The sequence below is a fragment of the Podarcis filfolensis genome (assembly GCF_964270895.1).
Source record: "Podarcis filfolensis genome assembly, chromosome: 2".
Taxonomy (NCBI): Eukaryota; Metazoa; Chordata; class Lepidosauria; order Squamata; family Lacertidae; genus Podarcis; species Podarcis filfolensis.
Genome location: NC_139605.1, coordinates 86,633,096 through 86,650,602, shown reverse-complemented (window position 1 = coordinate 86,650,602; position 17,507 = coordinate 86,633,096). Strand labels below are relative to the sequence as shown.

The 17,507-nt window shown below is 41.2% G+C and overlaps 1 protein-coding gene and 1 long non-coding RNA gene across 4 annotated transcripts in view; one reads left to right on the top strand and one right to left on the bottom strand.

The window, feature by feature from the left end:
* LOC310755298 (myosin-4-like) overlaps nt 1-17,507 on the bottom strand; it is a 39,832-nt gene that overhangs the window by 12,938 nt on the left and 9,387 nt on the right. For both annotated transcript variants that reach the window (XM_083597835.1, XM_083597834.1), the window contains 17 exons: nt 17,091-17,240; nt 16,822-16,992; nt 15,542-15,851; nt 14,540-14,613; nt 14,347-14,434; nt 13,710-13,827; nt 11,791-11,914; nt 10,354-10,490; nt 9,260-9,515; nt 8,756-8,998; nt 7,032-7,208; nt 5,261-5,406; nt 5,077-5,167; nt 2,640-3,029; nt 2,421-2,547; nt 981-1,099; nt 218-414 (listed from right to left, as the gene is read on the bottom strand). In XM_083597835.1, coding sequence (XP_083453961.1) covers nt 218-414; nt 981-1,099; nt 2,421-2,547; nt 2,640-3,029; nt 5,077-5,167; nt 5,261-5,406; nt 7,032-7,208; nt 8,756-8,998; nt 9,260-9,515; nt 10,354-10,490; nt 11,791-11,914; nt 13,710-13,827; nt 14,347-14,434; nt 14,540-14,613; nt 15,542-15,851; nt 16,822-16,992; nt 17,091-17,240 — 2,918 coding nt within the window. The remainder of the gene's footprint in view (nt 1-217; nt 415-980; nt 1,100-2,420; nt 2,548-2,639; nt 3,030-5,076; nt 5,168-5,260; nt 5,407-7,031; nt 7,209-8,755; nt 8,999-9,259; nt 9,516-10,353; nt 10,491-11,790; nt 11,915-13,709; nt 13,828-14,346; nt 14,435-14,539; nt 14,614-15,541; nt 15,852-16,821; nt 16,993-17,090; nt 17,241-17,507) is intronic.
* LOC310755358 overlaps nt 1-17,507 on the top strand; it is a 48,018-nt gene that overhangs the window by 28,299 nt on the left and 2,212 nt on the right. Inside the window, exon 2 of one of the 2 annotated variants that reach the window (XR_014544330.1) lies at nt 10,461-10,503. The exons of the other annotated variant lie outside the window; for it this stretch is intronic. This is a non-coding gene — a long non-coding RNA (uncharacterized lncRNA). The remainder of the gene's footprint in view (nt 1-10,460; nt 10,504-17,507) is intronic. 2 annotated transcript variants of the gene reach the window in all.

The window sequence follows — 17,507 nt, the reverse complement described above, 5'->3', positions numbered from 1 at the left end:
TTAATGGTTTTTCATGTTTTATATTGCTCTATACTACCCTGATATTTTATGGGAGAGTGGTCTATAAATACGCTTATAAAACAAATAGCAGTAGCAAAAAACAGACCTGCATAAGATGCAAAACTAGAAATAGAGGATTTGCTGTCAAAAATAAATACCACAGGTTAAAACCCTGGCATCTCCAAAGCTCTCCCCTGATTTCCTTCCCAGTACTCACTTGGCTTCTTCTAATTCCTCAGTACGTTGAATGGCATCCGTTTCATATTTGGTTCTCCACTGGGCAACTTCAGTGTTGGCCTTGGAGAGAGCCCTCTGCAGCTCACTTTTGGTTTCTTGCTCCTCTTCAAACTGCTCCCGGAGCAAGTCACAGTCATGGCGAGCAGATTGCAAGGCATGGGCCAGAGCGTTTTTTGCCTAAGGGTTCATAATGTTAATGGTAATGATGACCACATGGGTAGCAATGGCATGTAGGTTGTGTCAATCAGACATTCTACATCTGTCTGTTAGTCGTGTCAGATATGAGATCTGGGATGTTTTCTTCCTCAGCAGTTGGTTTATACCCAAACACAAAAGTATTGACTATATAATACTTAACTAAGCATTATTACTTTCTGTGAACCGATTTTTTAATTTTTTATTTGCGTTCTTTAGCCTCAGTCATGCTTTCACTGCAGTAAATTCCACACAATCTTATGGAGGGGTGTTTTTTTAAACAGTGCAATATTATCATAGCTTTTTCAATAGCAATTGCAGAATTTGCAAAAGCACCTGTTTTACCTCTCCATGTTGCATGTTTTACCTCCCCATGTTGCATTCATGCTGTAATTTGTCCTTGAATTTCCATCAGTCCATGTCAGCTGGAAATCAGCTTTGATTGTTTTATTGCCCCTTTTCTGATGTTCCCTGCCTCTCCTGCCTCTTTTTATCAGGATTATTCATTCCTCACTTCTCTGAGGCATGATATACAAGTGGAAAATCACCTTGTTTTCTTCCTCCAGCTGCCTCTTGAGTTCCTCTGTCTGCTGGGTAAAGGCTTGTTTCCCTCTGATCAACTGTGAAATAAAAGATTCTTTTTCTTCTAGTTGTCGAGAAAATTCGCCTATTGGGGAAAAAAAATATTCACATAGTCATAGGCTGAGATGGTTCAAAAACACCCCACCTGCTCCTAAGTAGTCTCACTGATGGCAATGCAAGTGCTGAATTAAATCATTTGTGCGCTTGGTCGACTAGAATTTTTCTATCTCTGCCTCCCATTCTTTGAAATGGATGTTACTACAGTCCACAATAATTGCAACAAATATAGTATGGATTCTATTAAAATAAAATGCAATAAATACTACAGTTTTCAATAATTATGATAAATACTGCACTTAACATTAGTTCTCGATAATTTCTTTGCTCAGATTAATACATTTGCTTTAGATCTATCCATATATACTTTTAGTGGTGGCCTTACTTCTTTACTCGGAGAAAATGAGTTGTAAACCAGAATGAGCTGCATGGGCTTTATTCTCATTGCTATCAGTAGGATTTAATTTTATTCTCATTGCTATCAGTAGGATTTAATTTTCTCCGAGCTGCATGTACAGGCTATTTAAGGCATATTCTGTGAAGTGTCATGTGCAATTATAATTTCTGGAAATTGAGAGCGACACCGAGGCTCAAGGTCTATTGGGTGACCAGAAGCTGTGCATGGTGCCTCAAGAATCTGAATAACGTTTATGAATCTTCTCATGGAGCTGTGAATCTCTCACTTGTGCCACTTGCTAATGCTGTTCATGCAGCCCCAATACTCCCACTTGACTATCAACAGTAGTTTTTCACTACTGATGCTTATGCATAGATTGAAACACAGAGATCATGTTTAAAACCCAGAGCAGTTCTCTATTCAACATTAACAGTGCATTTGTAGCTGTTAACAGGAACTAATATAGGGGTCTAAAGGAGAAGGCAGTGGAAGCCTTTGAGTATTTGTGGCTGAGTTTTTGAATCTGAATATTTGTTGTATGAGTTGTATAAGCATTACTTTTCCGCATCACAGAAAAGGGAAAAAAACCAATTATCCGACAACCCACATTTCTAAGATACACTTTAAGAAACAGAAATGCAGTTTCCTACAATGTAAGCCACAGTAAACCAGAAATATATGGGAGTAAATGAAGACTGTGTAAAAGCATCAGTGGGTGCTCTCACACCCCACTAATATTTCAAGGGCGATCTTCCATAGTGAAATACTTGGTCATATCTGATTGACAAGGAAGGGTGCAGTTTAAACATTAATGCTGATGTGTCAAGGCAAAGATAATATATATGTAGATAACATGTCTACAATGATTTTTATGGAAAGGTGGGATGGGACTATTCAAAATAAATAAATGTCAGGAGGAATGCCCATGTCTTCTAGAAATGTCCAAATTCACCATTCTCGGTGTGCAGACGTGCTTTCTGTGTGTTCAGATCATTGATCAGCCGCACATGCTCTTCATCTTTTGTCTTAATTTCACTGAACTGGTCTTCAAGGGCCCGGCACATCTTTTCCAGATTACTCTTTGTGAGGGGAGAAATAAAATACAATGTTTTAATTAACCAGAATCTACAGCAGAACAATTAGTCACAATAAGGACATGCAACTGGTCTACCTTGGCTTTGGAGACAGACTCCATATTACTGGCAAGGTCATCAATCTCCATCTTCAGCTCACTCTTCTCCTTCTCCAGCTTCTGTTTCACACGTTGCAGGTTATCAATTTGTTCCCCAAGTTCAGCTGCACTGTCTGCATGCTTCTTGCGGAGAGCAGCCGTTGTGGCCTCATGGTGCAGAGTGGCCTCTTCAAGGTCCCTGCGCATTTTCTGGAATTCTGCCTCACGTTTCTTGTTCATCTCAATCTGAGCTGCGGTTGCCCCACCAGCTTCCTCCAGACGCTCACTGATCTCTTCAAGTTCTCTGGAGAGATCAGCCCGCTGCTTCTCTGCTTTGGCCCGAGATGCACGCTCAGCCTCAATCTCCTCCTCCAGTTCTTCCATACGGGCCTTTGGGAAATAAGATACAGAAATTTAACTATGCCACTGAAAACAGTAGAACTGAAAAGGAACTCTAGGTAGACCATGCTCATGACTTTATAAACTAAAAGTAAAAAAATCTTTATTTGCGTCAGCCACAAGCTATAGCAAAGGAATCAAATACAATCAAATACAGATATAGCTAGATTGTTGAGAATGTTCTGAGATACGTTCTGAGAATGTACAGCTATGCAAATGAAAGAGTCAATAACTTTCCTTGACCACAAATAAGACATAAACAAGTGGGCTACTCTTTACTAGGCATTAAACAGGTTAGTCAAATGGTAGATCTAATTCTGATTGCCCCAGCTAAAAATTTTGCCGTGTTTGCTGTCACCTGGTAATCTTGGTCTGCAAGAAGGAAGGACAATGTAGCAGCGGATGAACAGCCTGGTATGGATGATAGAAGAGGAGTAATAACGCAGAGGTTAGGAGCATGCAGAGGCTAGGAGTACATGCACTACAGATTTGATACTGCCGTCTCTGCATGGACATAATCGTTTTGCACAGGTGAAGGCACGTCTGTATTTTAAAACTGTTAAGTTTTGCAGATAGGATGCAGATATGTGGAGGAGGCTAGGTAGGAAAAAATCGTACCAAGGACAAAATTTTCTTATGGTGGCTAAATTATTCTGTTGCTCAATGTCATGTAAAGATAAAGGTAAAGGGACCCCTGACCATTAGGTCCAGTTGTGGCCGACTCTGGGGTTGCGGAGCTCATCTCGCTTTATTGGCCAAGGGAGCCGGCGTTCAGCTTCCGGGTCATGTGGCCAGCATGACTAAGCCGCTTCTGGCGAACCAGAGCAGCGCACGGAAACGCCATTTACCTTCTCGCCAGAGCGGTACCTATTTATCTACTTGCACTTTGACATGCTTTCGAACTGCTAGGTTGGCAGGAGAAGGAACTGAGCAACGGGCGCTCACCCCGCCACGGGGATTCGAACTGCCAACCTTCTGATCGGCAAGTCCTAGGCTCTGTGGTTTAACCCACAGCGCCACCCGCATCCCTCAATGTCATGTAGGCGCTGCCTAATTAAATTATTTGCTTTATCGAAACCCAGTGTTAATAACTGTTGGGGTGATAAATCAGAGTAGAGATTTTGAGTAACAGTTTTGGTCCAAGCACTCTTGTGACAGTCTTGCAATATTAAGGGTAATAGACCAGTGGGGGTTAAATTCAAACAAAGGCAATAAGTAAATGTCCTGTAACCAAATTTGTAATTCAACTGAGAGAAAGTTGGCCTCCAAGTGCAATGCAGCGTTTGAAACACAAGATGGCACTGAGAATATCTGCCTTAAGAACTTTGATTGAACGGTTTCTATAAAATCAGGGTGGGCATTAAGCCAAATCTGTGCCCCATACAGTAGCTGGGCCAGGAGTAATCTAAAAGTACTAAATCATTGTATTATTTCAATAAAAACATGTGTAAAATAAACAACACATGCATACTTATTTTATAAACTTATAATATTTTAGGTTCTCTGTGAAATGTATATGAACACAAATATATTCTTAAATATCTCACATTAAGGAGACAATATACACCTACAGTCAGTGGTTCCTTAAGACCAATGGTTGAATTCCCTGGAGTAATACACTATTCTTCCTAAAGTGAATTTATCTAGTGTCTTCATACTAAGTGTGTATGTAGGTACAGTGGTACCTCGGGTTAAGTACTTAATTCGTTCCGGAGGTCTGTACTTAACCTGAAACTGTTCTTAACCTTTAGCACCACTTTAGCTAATGGGGCCTCCTGCTGCTTTCGTGCCGTCGGAGCACAATTTCTGTTCTCATCCTGAAGCAAAGTTCTTAACCTGAAGCACTTTTTCTGGATTAGTGGAGTCTGTAACCTGAAGCGTATGTAACCTGAAGCGTATGTAACCCGAGGTACCACTGTATTCAATTTGAGGAAGAATATCATTTTAGAACCACTATATAAGCAGTGAATGTACATGAGGGGTGAGAGTGTCCTTAAAAACTGAGATTTCTGAGGCACAAAAGTTTTCTATGATCTACCTGTAGCTCTTTAATTTTCTTCTGTAGCTGAGAGCTTTGAGCCTGTTCATCCTCTATTTTTCCTTGCACCTGGCTGATTTCGAACTCTTTCCTGGTGAAGGAGGAAAAAAGAAAAGTAAGCGTTTTAATGAGAAAGGTTAAATTTGAGATCCAATAACACAATATTAAAATCTCGGCAGTATACTTCTTCAGTTTTTCATCCATTTGCTGCTTGTCATTCTCCAGGTCCATGATAGATTCCTGAGACATCTTCAGATCCCCCTCCAGCTTCCTTTTAGCTCTCTCAAGATCCATACGAAGCTTCTTCTCTTGCTCCAAAGACCCTTCAAGCTAAACAGTACATAAGAACAAGAGACACTGATTTAATGCTATTGTTTCAAAGAAGAGGGAGGAAATATAAAGCATTAGGAGTTTTGAAAGGCCAGTGGGCTAGATGCTGCTTTAGGCCTTAAAGCAGAGTCTTCTAAGCCCCTGCAAAGATGGCAATGCTAAAATAAAATTCAGTTCTTAGATATCCTATTAATAACAAAGTCTAATAAATACCAGCCAAACATGTTAGAAAAAGGCCCGCCTGAAACCTTGAAGAGGCAGCTGCTGGATGGACCAATGAGCTGATATGGTGTAACACAGCTTCCTATATTCCTAAGTTTACCTAGTTCAAAATATGTGAATATATTTTGAGGCAAGTTCCCTTGCTCCTAAAAATGATCTACCACTTGCAGTCTTCAAAAAGAGAATATTCTTCAAAAAGGGAACTGTTAGGCTGGCAGTGGATTGACACATTTCATTACTGAAAATTACTTGAAGATACTAATAGTAATAGGGACGCGGGTGGCGCTGTGGGTTAAACCACAGAGCCTAGGACTTGCTGATCGGAAGGTTGGCAGTTCAAATCCCCGCGACGGGGTGAGCTCCCGTTGCTCGGTACCTGCTCCTGCCAACCTAGCAGTTCAAAAGCACGTCAAAGTGCAAGTAGATAAATAGGTACCGCTCCGGCGAGAAGGTAAATGGCATTTCCGTGTGCTGCTCTGGTTTGCCAGAAGTGGCTTAGTCATGCTGGCCACATGAGCCGGCTCCCTCAGCCAATAAAGCGAGATGAGCGCTGCAACCCCAGAGTTGGTCACGACTGGACCTCATGATCAGGGGTCCCTTTACCTTTACTAATAGTAATAATTTATTATTACGGTCAAAGACCAGTTCAAAAAGCACAACTGAGACTGCTTTCACAAGAATGAAACAGACATTTAAAACAATATACAATAACAGCTTATAGATTAAAATTAAAATAGTCGCACAAACGCAAAAGGACCTAAGGTTAAACTAACGTGCATATTGCCCCTGGGATGCCCAGGAGGCTGGCTATGGCAGTTTTCCTAGCAATCTATTTGTTGCAGGGGGTGTTCTACACCTACAAATCTGCACGCAGAATCTGGCGACCATCCGGGTCATCTTGTGATTTTTGCCTAAGAGGAGAAAATTTAGTTTAGGCTTGTCTGGAAGGTCAGCAAGCCTCACCAGATAGGGGTCGATGGTATCTCTACGTGCCTCATTGTAAAAAGGACATCTTAAAAAATAAGTGTTCAGGGCTTCCTATTTCCCCTAATGGGCAGGCGCAAAGTCTCTGAGCGTACAGGACTTTTCCAAAAGATCCTTCCAGAACCAGCAAGGGCAGAGCCGAACTTCTGGCAAGAGTAAAGGCCCTTACTTGAAGATATTTATGCCCACGTTTAGTCAGTTAAATGGTGCCTCAGGTTGCATTAGTTCTGTGCTCTCACTGCCTTCCTAAGCCTGGAGGAGAGGACTGATGATATCAGGCAGATATAGAACTGAGGACTAGTACAAAAAAAAGATTTAGCAGGTTCAACATTGGTTCTAGCCAGTGTGTATAACTGCAAATAGACTTCATTTCTCCCAGTGCTTTTATTGTGTCCTCTCAACACTAAAAATTCTCTTACATCATCAACTTGCTGTTCAAGTTTCGATTTGGTTTTGGACAGAGTATTCACTTTGTCTTCCTCTGCCTGGAGGTCATCTAAAGTCTGCTGGTGAGCTTCTTGGAGGCTTTTCTTCTCTTTGGTGAGCTTGGAGATGTTTTCGTCCAAAGCTGCCATCTCCTCAGTAAGATTTTTAACCTAAGAAACAATAAAGACCTCCATTTATGAGTGTTTCCTCATTATGGGTGATTATATGCAGTCTTATGAGTGAGAAAATAACATAGGGTAATACGCAACTAAGTCATATGCTGAGTAGACCCACTGAAGTAAATGGATGTAAGGAAGTTGTTCATTGATTTCAGTGGGTCTACTCTTGAGTATGATATCACCCAAAGGCTGGTGTCTACTAAAATCCTATACATATGTAACGAGCAGCACTAGTTACAGATGTGGAAACCCAATGAGACTTTCCTCAGAAATGCCTCCTGACCTCTTCATTACAAAAGTGAAATAGTGCAATAAAGCACACTGAGTTACACAGTAAGACTGGGCAAAAGTGGATTTTCTCTCTTTTTTGCCCATGAAATTTAAAAATACAAATGTTACGAGTAGAAAAAAAATCCCCTTCACAAAATGCAAAGGGCCAAGCATAATCTTCCAACAGGACTAGTAGGAAGAATTCTGTCAGGCAAGTTAAATATATTTTGCAACCAAATAAAAAATCAGTTTCATTATTCTGCACTCTCCAATTTATGGACATTAATGTGGAATTAATGAAGCTAAGATAGGGCTCATCCACACTTACCTTTGCTCTGCATTTCTAGGAACAGGTCCGTGTTTTAAGGTTCCCTGTCTGAGCATCCCCGCCCCTCATCCCAGGCACTTTCCCTGCAAAAACCTGTTCTTTAGTGTTGAATCAGAGCAAATGGCAAGCCACAGAAAACCAAAATTGCTGTTTGTTCTGATTCAGCATTAAAGAGCAGGTTTTCCTGGAGGAAGCAGTGGGGCAAAAAAATAAAAAAGGGCTCAGATTTGGACCAGAAAAGCGTGGGCCTGTGCCTAGAAAGCATGGGGCAAAACGTAAGTGTGGATGAGCCCTTAGTCATGTCTACTCTGAATAGGGACAGCACTGGATACAACCTGATACATTATTAGATTTTTTTTCTAATCAGTCTCAAAGATCCAAAGCAAGACGTATAACATTCCCTTTTGAACTCACAACTCTGTAAAAAAAAAACAATCCTGAGATATCATTTGATTTGCTCAGGGCCACCTACTGAGCTTCATGGCAGCACTGAAAAATAGGAATCTGGATGCTGAACATCTAAACCCCAAACTCCAAGTGCTGCAATACAAAAGTTGAAGGAACAAACCAGCAGCCAAAACTTCTTAAGTTTAAGTTAGTTATCTTTTCCTTCCTTTCCTTAATACAGTGGTACCTCATGTTACATACGCTTCAGGTTACATACGCTTCAGGTTGCAGACTCTGCTAACCCAGAAATAGTACCTCGAGTTAAGAACTTCAGGATGAGAACAGAAATCGTGCTCCAACATTGCAAGGCCCCATTAGCTAAAGCGGTGCTTCAGGTTAAGAACAGTTTCAGGTTAAGAATGGAGCTCCGGAACAAATTAAGTACTTAACCCGAGGTACCACTCTACTGATTTAAAATGTTACTTTCATGTTGGCAGGGGGACAGAACCGAGAGGGGTCGTAATGGCACTATGACTCTGTAGTCTCTTTTCACCTTGTTTTCCGTTGCATGCTTCTCCTTCTCCACTTTGGCCAATGTTAGTTCCAAGTCATCAATGTCTTTCTTCAGCTCTGAGCACTCATCTTCAAGTTTCCTCTTCTTGGCCGTCAACTCGGCATTCATCTCCTCCTCATCCTCCAGCCTTTCAGTCAACTCTTTTATCTTAGCTTCTAGCTGAATCTTACTTTTGATGAGTCCATCGCACCTTTCCTCAGCATCTGCTAAACTTTCACTTTCCTATAGAACGAAAAGAAGAAGCCAGACATGTGTATTTATTTTTTAACATAAAAATCAGGAGTGCTGCTGTGATTACTGCCACTGAATCCTCTGTCAAGCAGGACTAGATGGCAGTATGCTCTTTCCAGAAGCTCATCTATGAGATCTAGATTGTCAAGTAACCAGGTTGAAGGTTATTGCTCTCAGCTTGCCCACTGAGTGTTCTCTCTACAATGGACGGTGGTAATCAGAAGTGCAACTAGGAGAACACACATTACTTACAGACTGAACTTGAAGCTGAAGGTCATTCTTCTCTTGCACCAAAGTCACCATTTTTTCCTCAAGCTCCTTTCGTTTTGCTTCCGACTTTGCAAGATCTTCTTTAGTTTTCTCAAATTCTTCTTTCATGTTGGCCATCTCTTTCTCTGATTCAGCACTCTTTAGCAAGGGCTTGATCTTGAAATATAACTTCATCCAGGGCCAGTGCTTGACGTTCATGAATGAACGGACATTGTACTGAATTACATAAATTGATTCTCTGCGAATGTATGGAAAGAAAGGGACTTAAGCGGAAAGTGATTTCAGAGGCACATGTTTCAATACTTAATTAAGCACTGATCTTTATCAGTGGTAATCTCCTAAAGCAGACTGGTCAATTACAGGTAGAAGATATTCTTCATTATTTGTTTTATATTGGCCCTTATATGTTGACCTGAGGAGCCACTTTCTAAAACTTACTTGCTCAAGGAAGCAATTATCCCTCAATGGAGCAGGTTCAGTGGTTACTCCAATGTGTTAGTGACTTATAAAGCGGCCTTTATAAAGTGACTTATAAAATTGCCTTTCTCATGCTGGTGGCAAGCAAGATTAGGAAAAAGGAATTGGACAACATAGTTGTGAACTGTAACAGGGATTTAAGGGTCTATATCTGTAGTCTCACTAGAAATTGACGACTCTGTTTTAGTCGATGCCTTGATTTATATTTTGTATCTGAAATTGTTTGTGTTTCTATGCTTTGGCATGGGCCTTCAGCTAGCACAATAAACTCAAACTGGTCGTTTCCAGATAAAAAGAGGGCGGAGGAATTCCAAATTACCTGCATTACATTTGTAGCATAAAAGAGCAACAAGCTTTGCCAAAGCAAGGTTCAAATGCTGAAGATGAGAAAGTAACAGTGCCAGATTTTGCATCAAAAATACATATCCTAGCTCTGCCAAAAGTTTAGGTATGAGACAGGGAACTAAGTATGACACTGTATGGCCTTCATTCTGTACAGAAGACCATACATTTAATACCGACATATTCTGACATTAATTTGTACAAACAAGTTCTAGTGAGCTGCTCTCTGGAGGTTCAGCAAGGAAATGGCTAGTTACCTTCTTGCATTCATCTTTTGGAATTCAAGCCTCATGAGGTAACCTCTGCACATAGCTTGTGTGTGGGTGATGAGGGCTACCAGTTTCTCATCTCTCATCTCTTCCAGCAACCCAAGAAGGCCAGCCTTGAAGAATACCTGTGATGTTTTGGTAAGTTTGAAACAAAAGTTATCACTAAACAAGCACATAGTACTAACAAAGGGAGAGGAAAGTGGTATGTGAAGTGGGTGATCCTTACCCCTTCTCTATCTTTTATTCTTGCTCTCAGCACTATTGTCATGTTAAAGAGAAAGGGTGCTGGTATGTGTGTGGGAGGGGAGAGAAACAGAAAGAGACTTCTGTCCATGACTTCTGGTTAGCTCAGGAAATTTCTTCAGGTTTTTCAGGAAAAACCCCAAGCCAGTGTCATGACACCAGGTTGTGGCTCATCGTTTTAGGAGGATGAGACCACATATTCAGAAGGATCAGCAGGCCTTGAACCAGCCTTGAACACCATCTCTGCCCTGGAAGCCCCAGTACAAGAGGAACTTATATGGCTCACACCTCTCCAGCCTGAGGAGGTTGCAATGCTGTCTTTTTACCCTTTAGGACTCCTGCCCTGAAGGCAGCTGAGCCATGTGGTCCCCCATGATGTTGGAAACAAAGCAGACTGTGCTTACTAGAGGCAGAGCCAGCCACCCAGACAGAGCTACAGGTCTGAACCTTGCCATGCTTATCTTATCTTGGTGAACCTGAACCTATGACTATGTCTGTCCTGTCCAGCTTACAACCATATCCTTCCAACCTTCTGTCTGGGACCAACAGTCAATCATAGGAGAGCTGAGGAGAGCTCATCCCTTTCTAATCACATTGCCATTGAATGGAGAAAGAAGCATAATATGCAGTGGCTGCTTTCCATGCTTTTGGAGATTACATTCACATGAGTAAAAATATCTTAAAGGGGAATTAAAAAGGTAAAGAAACCCCTGACCATTAGGTCCAGTCGTGACCAACTCTGGGGTTGCGGCACTCATCTCGCTTTATTGGCCGAGGGAGCCGGCGTACAGCTTCCAGGTCATGTGGCCAGCATGACTAAGCTGCTTCTGGCAAACCAGAGCAGCGCACGGAAACACCATTTACCTTCCCACTGGAGCGGTACCTATTTATCTACTCGCACTTTGACATGCTTTCGAACTGCTAGGTTGGCAGGAGCAGGGACCGAGCAATGGGAGCTCACCCCGTCGCGGGGATTCAAACCACTGACCTTCTGATCGGCAAGTCCTAGGCTCTCTGGTTTAACACACAGCGCCACCCGCGTCCCAAAGGGGAATTAGCCATGCATAAATAAATTAGGCAACCCAAATATACTACCTGTTCTTTTCTATCGTTCTCCTCTCATGCACTTCATCCATTTTTTATTTGCTGGAAACAACTGTCAAACTCCGTGCTTGTACATACCTTAGTATGGCCAAATCTGTACTGATTATGATCCACATCAATGGAAGAGAGAAGCTTCTCAGAAGCCTTCTTGCTGTCAATAAACTGGCCTTCAGGAATTGCAGAGGCATTAAGAATTTTGTAGCTGTGGTAGGAAAGGCAGAAATGAACAGAGAGGTAGGAGAACTGAAGTCAGTAACACAATACACTAGGGTCTTAATGGGGAAACAGTATCCGAATAAGGAGAACAGTAGAATAATATACATGGGAGCTCTTCACACACGCACACACGTGGGAGTGACATCTACACTATTACTGGACAGTGCTGGACAGTGAATGAGCATTCCAAACACGTGAATGGGCTCTTTTCTACACAAATGGAACCCTTCCTCCCATTAGAATGTTTCTCAGGTGGCAGAGACCCAAGGAGTATGATCATTCCCACCCTTTTAGTTAGTAGTAGTAATAATATTAATAATAATTTATTATTTATACCCGCCCATCTGGCTGGGTTTCCCCAGCCACTCTGGGTGGCTTTCAGCAAATATTAAAATACAATCATTCATCAAATATTAAAAACTGCCCTAAACAGATTTGCCTTCAGATGTCTTCTAAAAGTCAGATAGTTGTTTATTTCTTTGATTATTTATACACACTTCCTGATAGTATGGAAGGCGCTACATGGAAGCAGTTCCCGTGTGTGTGTGTGTGTGTGTGTGTGTGTGTATGTAGAGGATGTGTGACAAATCTATCATTCTCAGATCCAATTCACATGGGGACTGAGTAGCATGTAAAAATATGAGTTGATTTAGTCACCACTGAAGCTCAGACACTTGTAAAGCGATCATAGTGCATCTGTACGATAGCTTTTCACAACTGGTGAAATGCCAAATATATGAAAGTGCTATAATCCAGATGCAATCACACACTTTGCTGTAAACTGAAACACGTTTTGAGTCAGTCTACATTTCTCCATGTTGAAAGGGTTACGACAGTTGTTGATACAGAAGAGAACATCTTCTGAATTTTTCAACTGCCATGTGCTCCATAAAATGAACTGAGAACGCAGGACCAGCTAAATAAATGCATGAGTGTAATGACCTCTGCTTGTGCAATGGAACTCCCTCCTCACCACACGCACCTTGTGCTATTCCCAAATCTGCTCCAAAGGGTTGGGGGAATCACTAGAAAAGATTTAGAGGATATGCAGGGAAAGAGGGGAGATCGAAGTCCCATTGGGGAAGTGAAAGGCACAACCCAGTGATTACTAGTAGCTTCTATGAACTACCCCAATAGGAATAAGTAAGCTCTCAGATAAATATAAAAAAGCAGCTAGTATTAATCTGATAGCAGAAATCATCTGTCAAAATGAATATTCAGCTAATAGTGCAGGCTTCCTCAACCTTGGCCCTCCAGTTGTTTTTGGCCTACAACTCCCACGATCCCTAGCTAGCAGGACCTGTAGTCAGGGATGCTGGGAATTGTAGTCTCAAAAACATCTGGAGGGCCGAGGTTGAGGAAGACTGTAATAGACCATGTGGCCATAAGACACCCAGAATCTAACTGAATATGTTACAACCAATATGGTTATATCTTATACAAGTGAGAATCAGATACTTCCTAAAAGCACCCCCCCCATTAGAGCACCACACCCTTCATTACATACGTTTAATTGTTATTTATACAACCAAGAAAATAGAGTAAAACATTAATATCAGTTTGTTTCTACTCTCTTTTCAGCAATATTTAGAGGGCCAAATAGTTCAGGAACAAAAATGAAACTATACAATCTCTCCTCTAAAGACTCTGCAGTTATTGACTAAATTCTGGGTCTTTCTGACTAGGTGCTGAAACGGCCTATACAAAAGAATATATTTATGAAATATCAACTTCAGCAATTGCAAAAAGTAGTCTTTTTATATTGTTAGAGGAAAGTGTACCGTTGCTTAAAGTCAGCATATATGATTCTGCTGGGGAAGCCTTTCCTACAGATCCGAATACCTTCCAATACCCCGTTACACCGCAGCTGGTGCATCACCAGATGATGGTCCATTTCACCTTTAAAACCAAAGGAGAAAGGGGAAATTAAGAAAAAATGTCAAATTTACAGGTAGAGTTATAATTTCATGAAATATGGGTCACCTGACATGGCTAGACAAATCGTAAGAACTTAACTAAAATATTGGGGAATATTGTTTATGTTTGACGCTATGTTATGTATTTTTGTGTTTTTATAATGCAAACTGCCCTGTGATCCTCAGCTGACAGGTGGTATAGAAATGTAATTAATAAAATAAAGGCCAGATTTATAATCTTGGCAGGAATCTACAGTTTAAACTTGGGAATTTGAAAGCTTTTTGATACTACTTAATAAACTTAGCTCTTAAGTGCCTTATATCAAAGTGGCACATTTGCTTGGGAGACTGATGTTTGGGAAAAAATGAACTCCTGAGCAAGGAGATCTTGTAGCCGTTCAAAGTCATATAGTTTGCCTGATCATTAAATTATTCATAATAAAATAATTTTACCAACTTCAGATAGGGGAATGATTCAACACAACGAGGCAAAGTAACTCACCGGGCGTCTTAGTCTCATTAGGAATTAGACAGCGCACAAAGTGAGGATGAGTGCTTCTCAGATTGGTCATCAGCTTGTTTAAATTCTCCTGTATCAGAAGAAAAGAAATGGGTTCTAAATGCAGTAGCACGCAGGTCTGTTTCCCATGTTAATCTATACTATAAAGGGGAGAGCTGAAAGAAGTGCCACATACTCTGAATACAGCGGATACTGTCTGGAAAGAGCCACCCTTCTTCTTGGCACCTTTCTTGCTGCCACCGCTGTCACCTTTCAAACAAAACAGCAGCCGTGTGAGATGCTGTACTCTTAACTAGAATCCTTCCTGTCCCTTGAGATATTAAATAGCATACAAACACATTTTCATTCAGCTAGCTCTGTGATGGCTGGGAAAGAGATGAGGTAGTATATTCCTTGGAAAAGAGCACCAGATCAAGGTAAGATAAAGGATCTATGATCCATGTATTCAGAGTAAATGACTGCTAAGTCTGTGAGTTTCCTGTTTTTGGACACAATCCAGGAGAAGTAGTTGCATTTAAGAGTAACATGTAAATGCCAGTGAAATCAGTAGAACTAGTTTGTCACAATTAATTTAAGCCCCACTGATTTTAATGGGAGAACTAACTTTCTCTGGATTGGAGCTAATATCTATGAGAATTGAATTCAATGACACAACAAACAGTGGCAGGAAAGCTGACCTCTGGTGCAGATATTATTTATACCCTGCTCTTTTTTCCCTGACGGACACAGAAATCCAAAGTAATCTTTTCCCTTTTAGTTCAATTTAAAACTAAGTTTGCAAGAGAACTTTCGTTTTGGTTCTTTAGTGTCTTACCAGAACTGCAAGAATCAGTATCCCCCAAACTTGCCAAGTTTCTGTTCCCCTACATATTATTTATTATTATAATTTATTGAGTTTATATATCGACCTATACCCGGAGGTCTCATCTGACCTTACATAGTCTCATCTGACCTTACAATTCCCTACGTGTGTCTAGAATAGATGAGCAAGATGTCAGCCTGGGCTATGAATGGGAGCTACGTATATGGCTTCTGTGTAGCTATGTGGACACATGGACCCAGGCGAAGCAATTCTTCGGATTCCCTATCAGAATGGCTGAATCAAGAGATTCAAACAGAGGTAAACAAGAAGCAAAATATGTTAAACAGATTTATGCTTTTCAGAAACAGTGCTTACCTGCATCTGTACCAGCATAGTTGGAATAAAGGAAGGACAACAATTTCAGTGATGATTTCTGATACAGTCCTACAATTGTTTCATTCAGGGGGTCCTTGTTCTTGTCCAGCCACCCACTGATGTTGTAGTCCACAGTGCCAGCATAATGGACCAGGGAGAAGTGGGCCTCAGCCTTGCCTTTGACAGGCTTGGGTTTCTGGAAGTTGTTGCTTTTGCCAAGATGCTGGTCATAGAGCTTGTTCTTGAAAGATGTGTCTGTTGCCTTGGGGAACATGCACTCTTCTTCTAGGATGGAGAAAATGCCCATTGGCTGGAGGGAACAAGAAGATCAGATGTAGAGAAACAGACATTGTTCAGTGGACTGTACAATGCATCGCTGTCTGCATCACAAGTACTATTCTGGAGCATTGCTATTGCCTCTGAATGTAAAGTTAATAACTATACATTGACATTAAATGACACAAGGCATTATTATTTTTTACTGATTCAAAACAAACAGTTTCTGTTGCAAATCAGCTTTTTCTGTCATGAAAGCACCAAATATAAGAGGCGGATGGAGTCATGTGTGATGCAACAGATACACTGTTGGGTTCAAATGCTTGCTATTATAATTCAATCTAACCTATGCAGAAGGACCACTGGGAGTGCAAAATGTGACACGTTTGTAAACTGCCTCCAAAAGCCTGTTGGAAAGATAGGTTAAACTGAATACGTTAAACCAAAGGCACCCTCCAATCGATACCACTTTCATGATCATCATTATGATCATGATCATCAGAGCTTTCCAAGAAATGAGCTAAGCCTAGCCCCTGCTCAACTTATTTAATATCCTGGGCCCAGTTAGCCTTACTGAATCTTCTCACTGTGTTCCACTGCAACTTGTTTGTGTCCCTGTATCAGCTTCCTCTCTCTGAAAATTCCTTGTCGAATAGAATCAGGCCACGCAGGTGTGCAGTATACAGGTGTGCCTCATCTTCATGCTCTTCCATGATCTACTACTTGTCTAGGCCCTGCAACGTTCTTCTCAGATCCTCAGCCCTTCATGCCCACCTGTCCCATTTGCCTTGATTTCTGTTGACTCTGCCATTCCCATCTCATCATTTGTGATGGCATGGTTCACCCACTCACCTTGTTTAGTATGGGATAAAAACACCACAAAGGAACAACTGTTTAAGTAGTAAGTCAGAATTATAGGTTGAACTGCTCAAGTACAGAAATTCATTTAATTGCAGGCCTTTTGCCAAGAAATGCTGAGAGTTAAAACAGGAAGCATCTCTTACCTTCTCAATGAGTTCAATGCAGGCAGCCAGGTCCATTCCAAAGTCAATGAACTCCCAATCGATTCCTTCTTTCTTGTACTCCTCTTGCTCCAGCACAAACATGTGATGGTTGAAAAACTGTTGCAGTTTCTCGTTGGTGAAGTTGATGCACAGCTGCTCCAGGCTGTTGTACTTTACAAGCAAAATAATAGTTTTTTTTATTTTTAAATGAGCATGGACATTTTGAAAGTTTTTGTTGTTGTTGTTGTGTAGGATTAATGTTCACTTACATCGAAGATCTCAAAGCCAGCAATGTCCAGCACCCCTATGAAATGCTGCCTTTGCTGTTTGGTGTCCAGCTGCTGGTTAATGCGTGTCACCATCCACAGGAACATCTTCTCGTAGACAGATTTTGCGAGTGCACCCACAGAATTGTACACCTATCCCAATGAGAAGTGGAGAATTTCTATAAAAAAAGAGCTATACTTGCTTCCAATTAATTTTCATGTGCTATTCTTGTCCTTAAAAGCCATAAATGGCTTGAATGTCAGGAAATCTTTCCTATATGAGTACTCCCCGAGTGCTCTGTTCATCAGGCAAGACCATGCTCCCACCACTAGCATTGTTTGATATGAGGTTGGCTGGCACAAAGAACAGTGCATTCTCCATTGTAATGTTCTCACTGCAAAACTCCCCTGTACAAATGT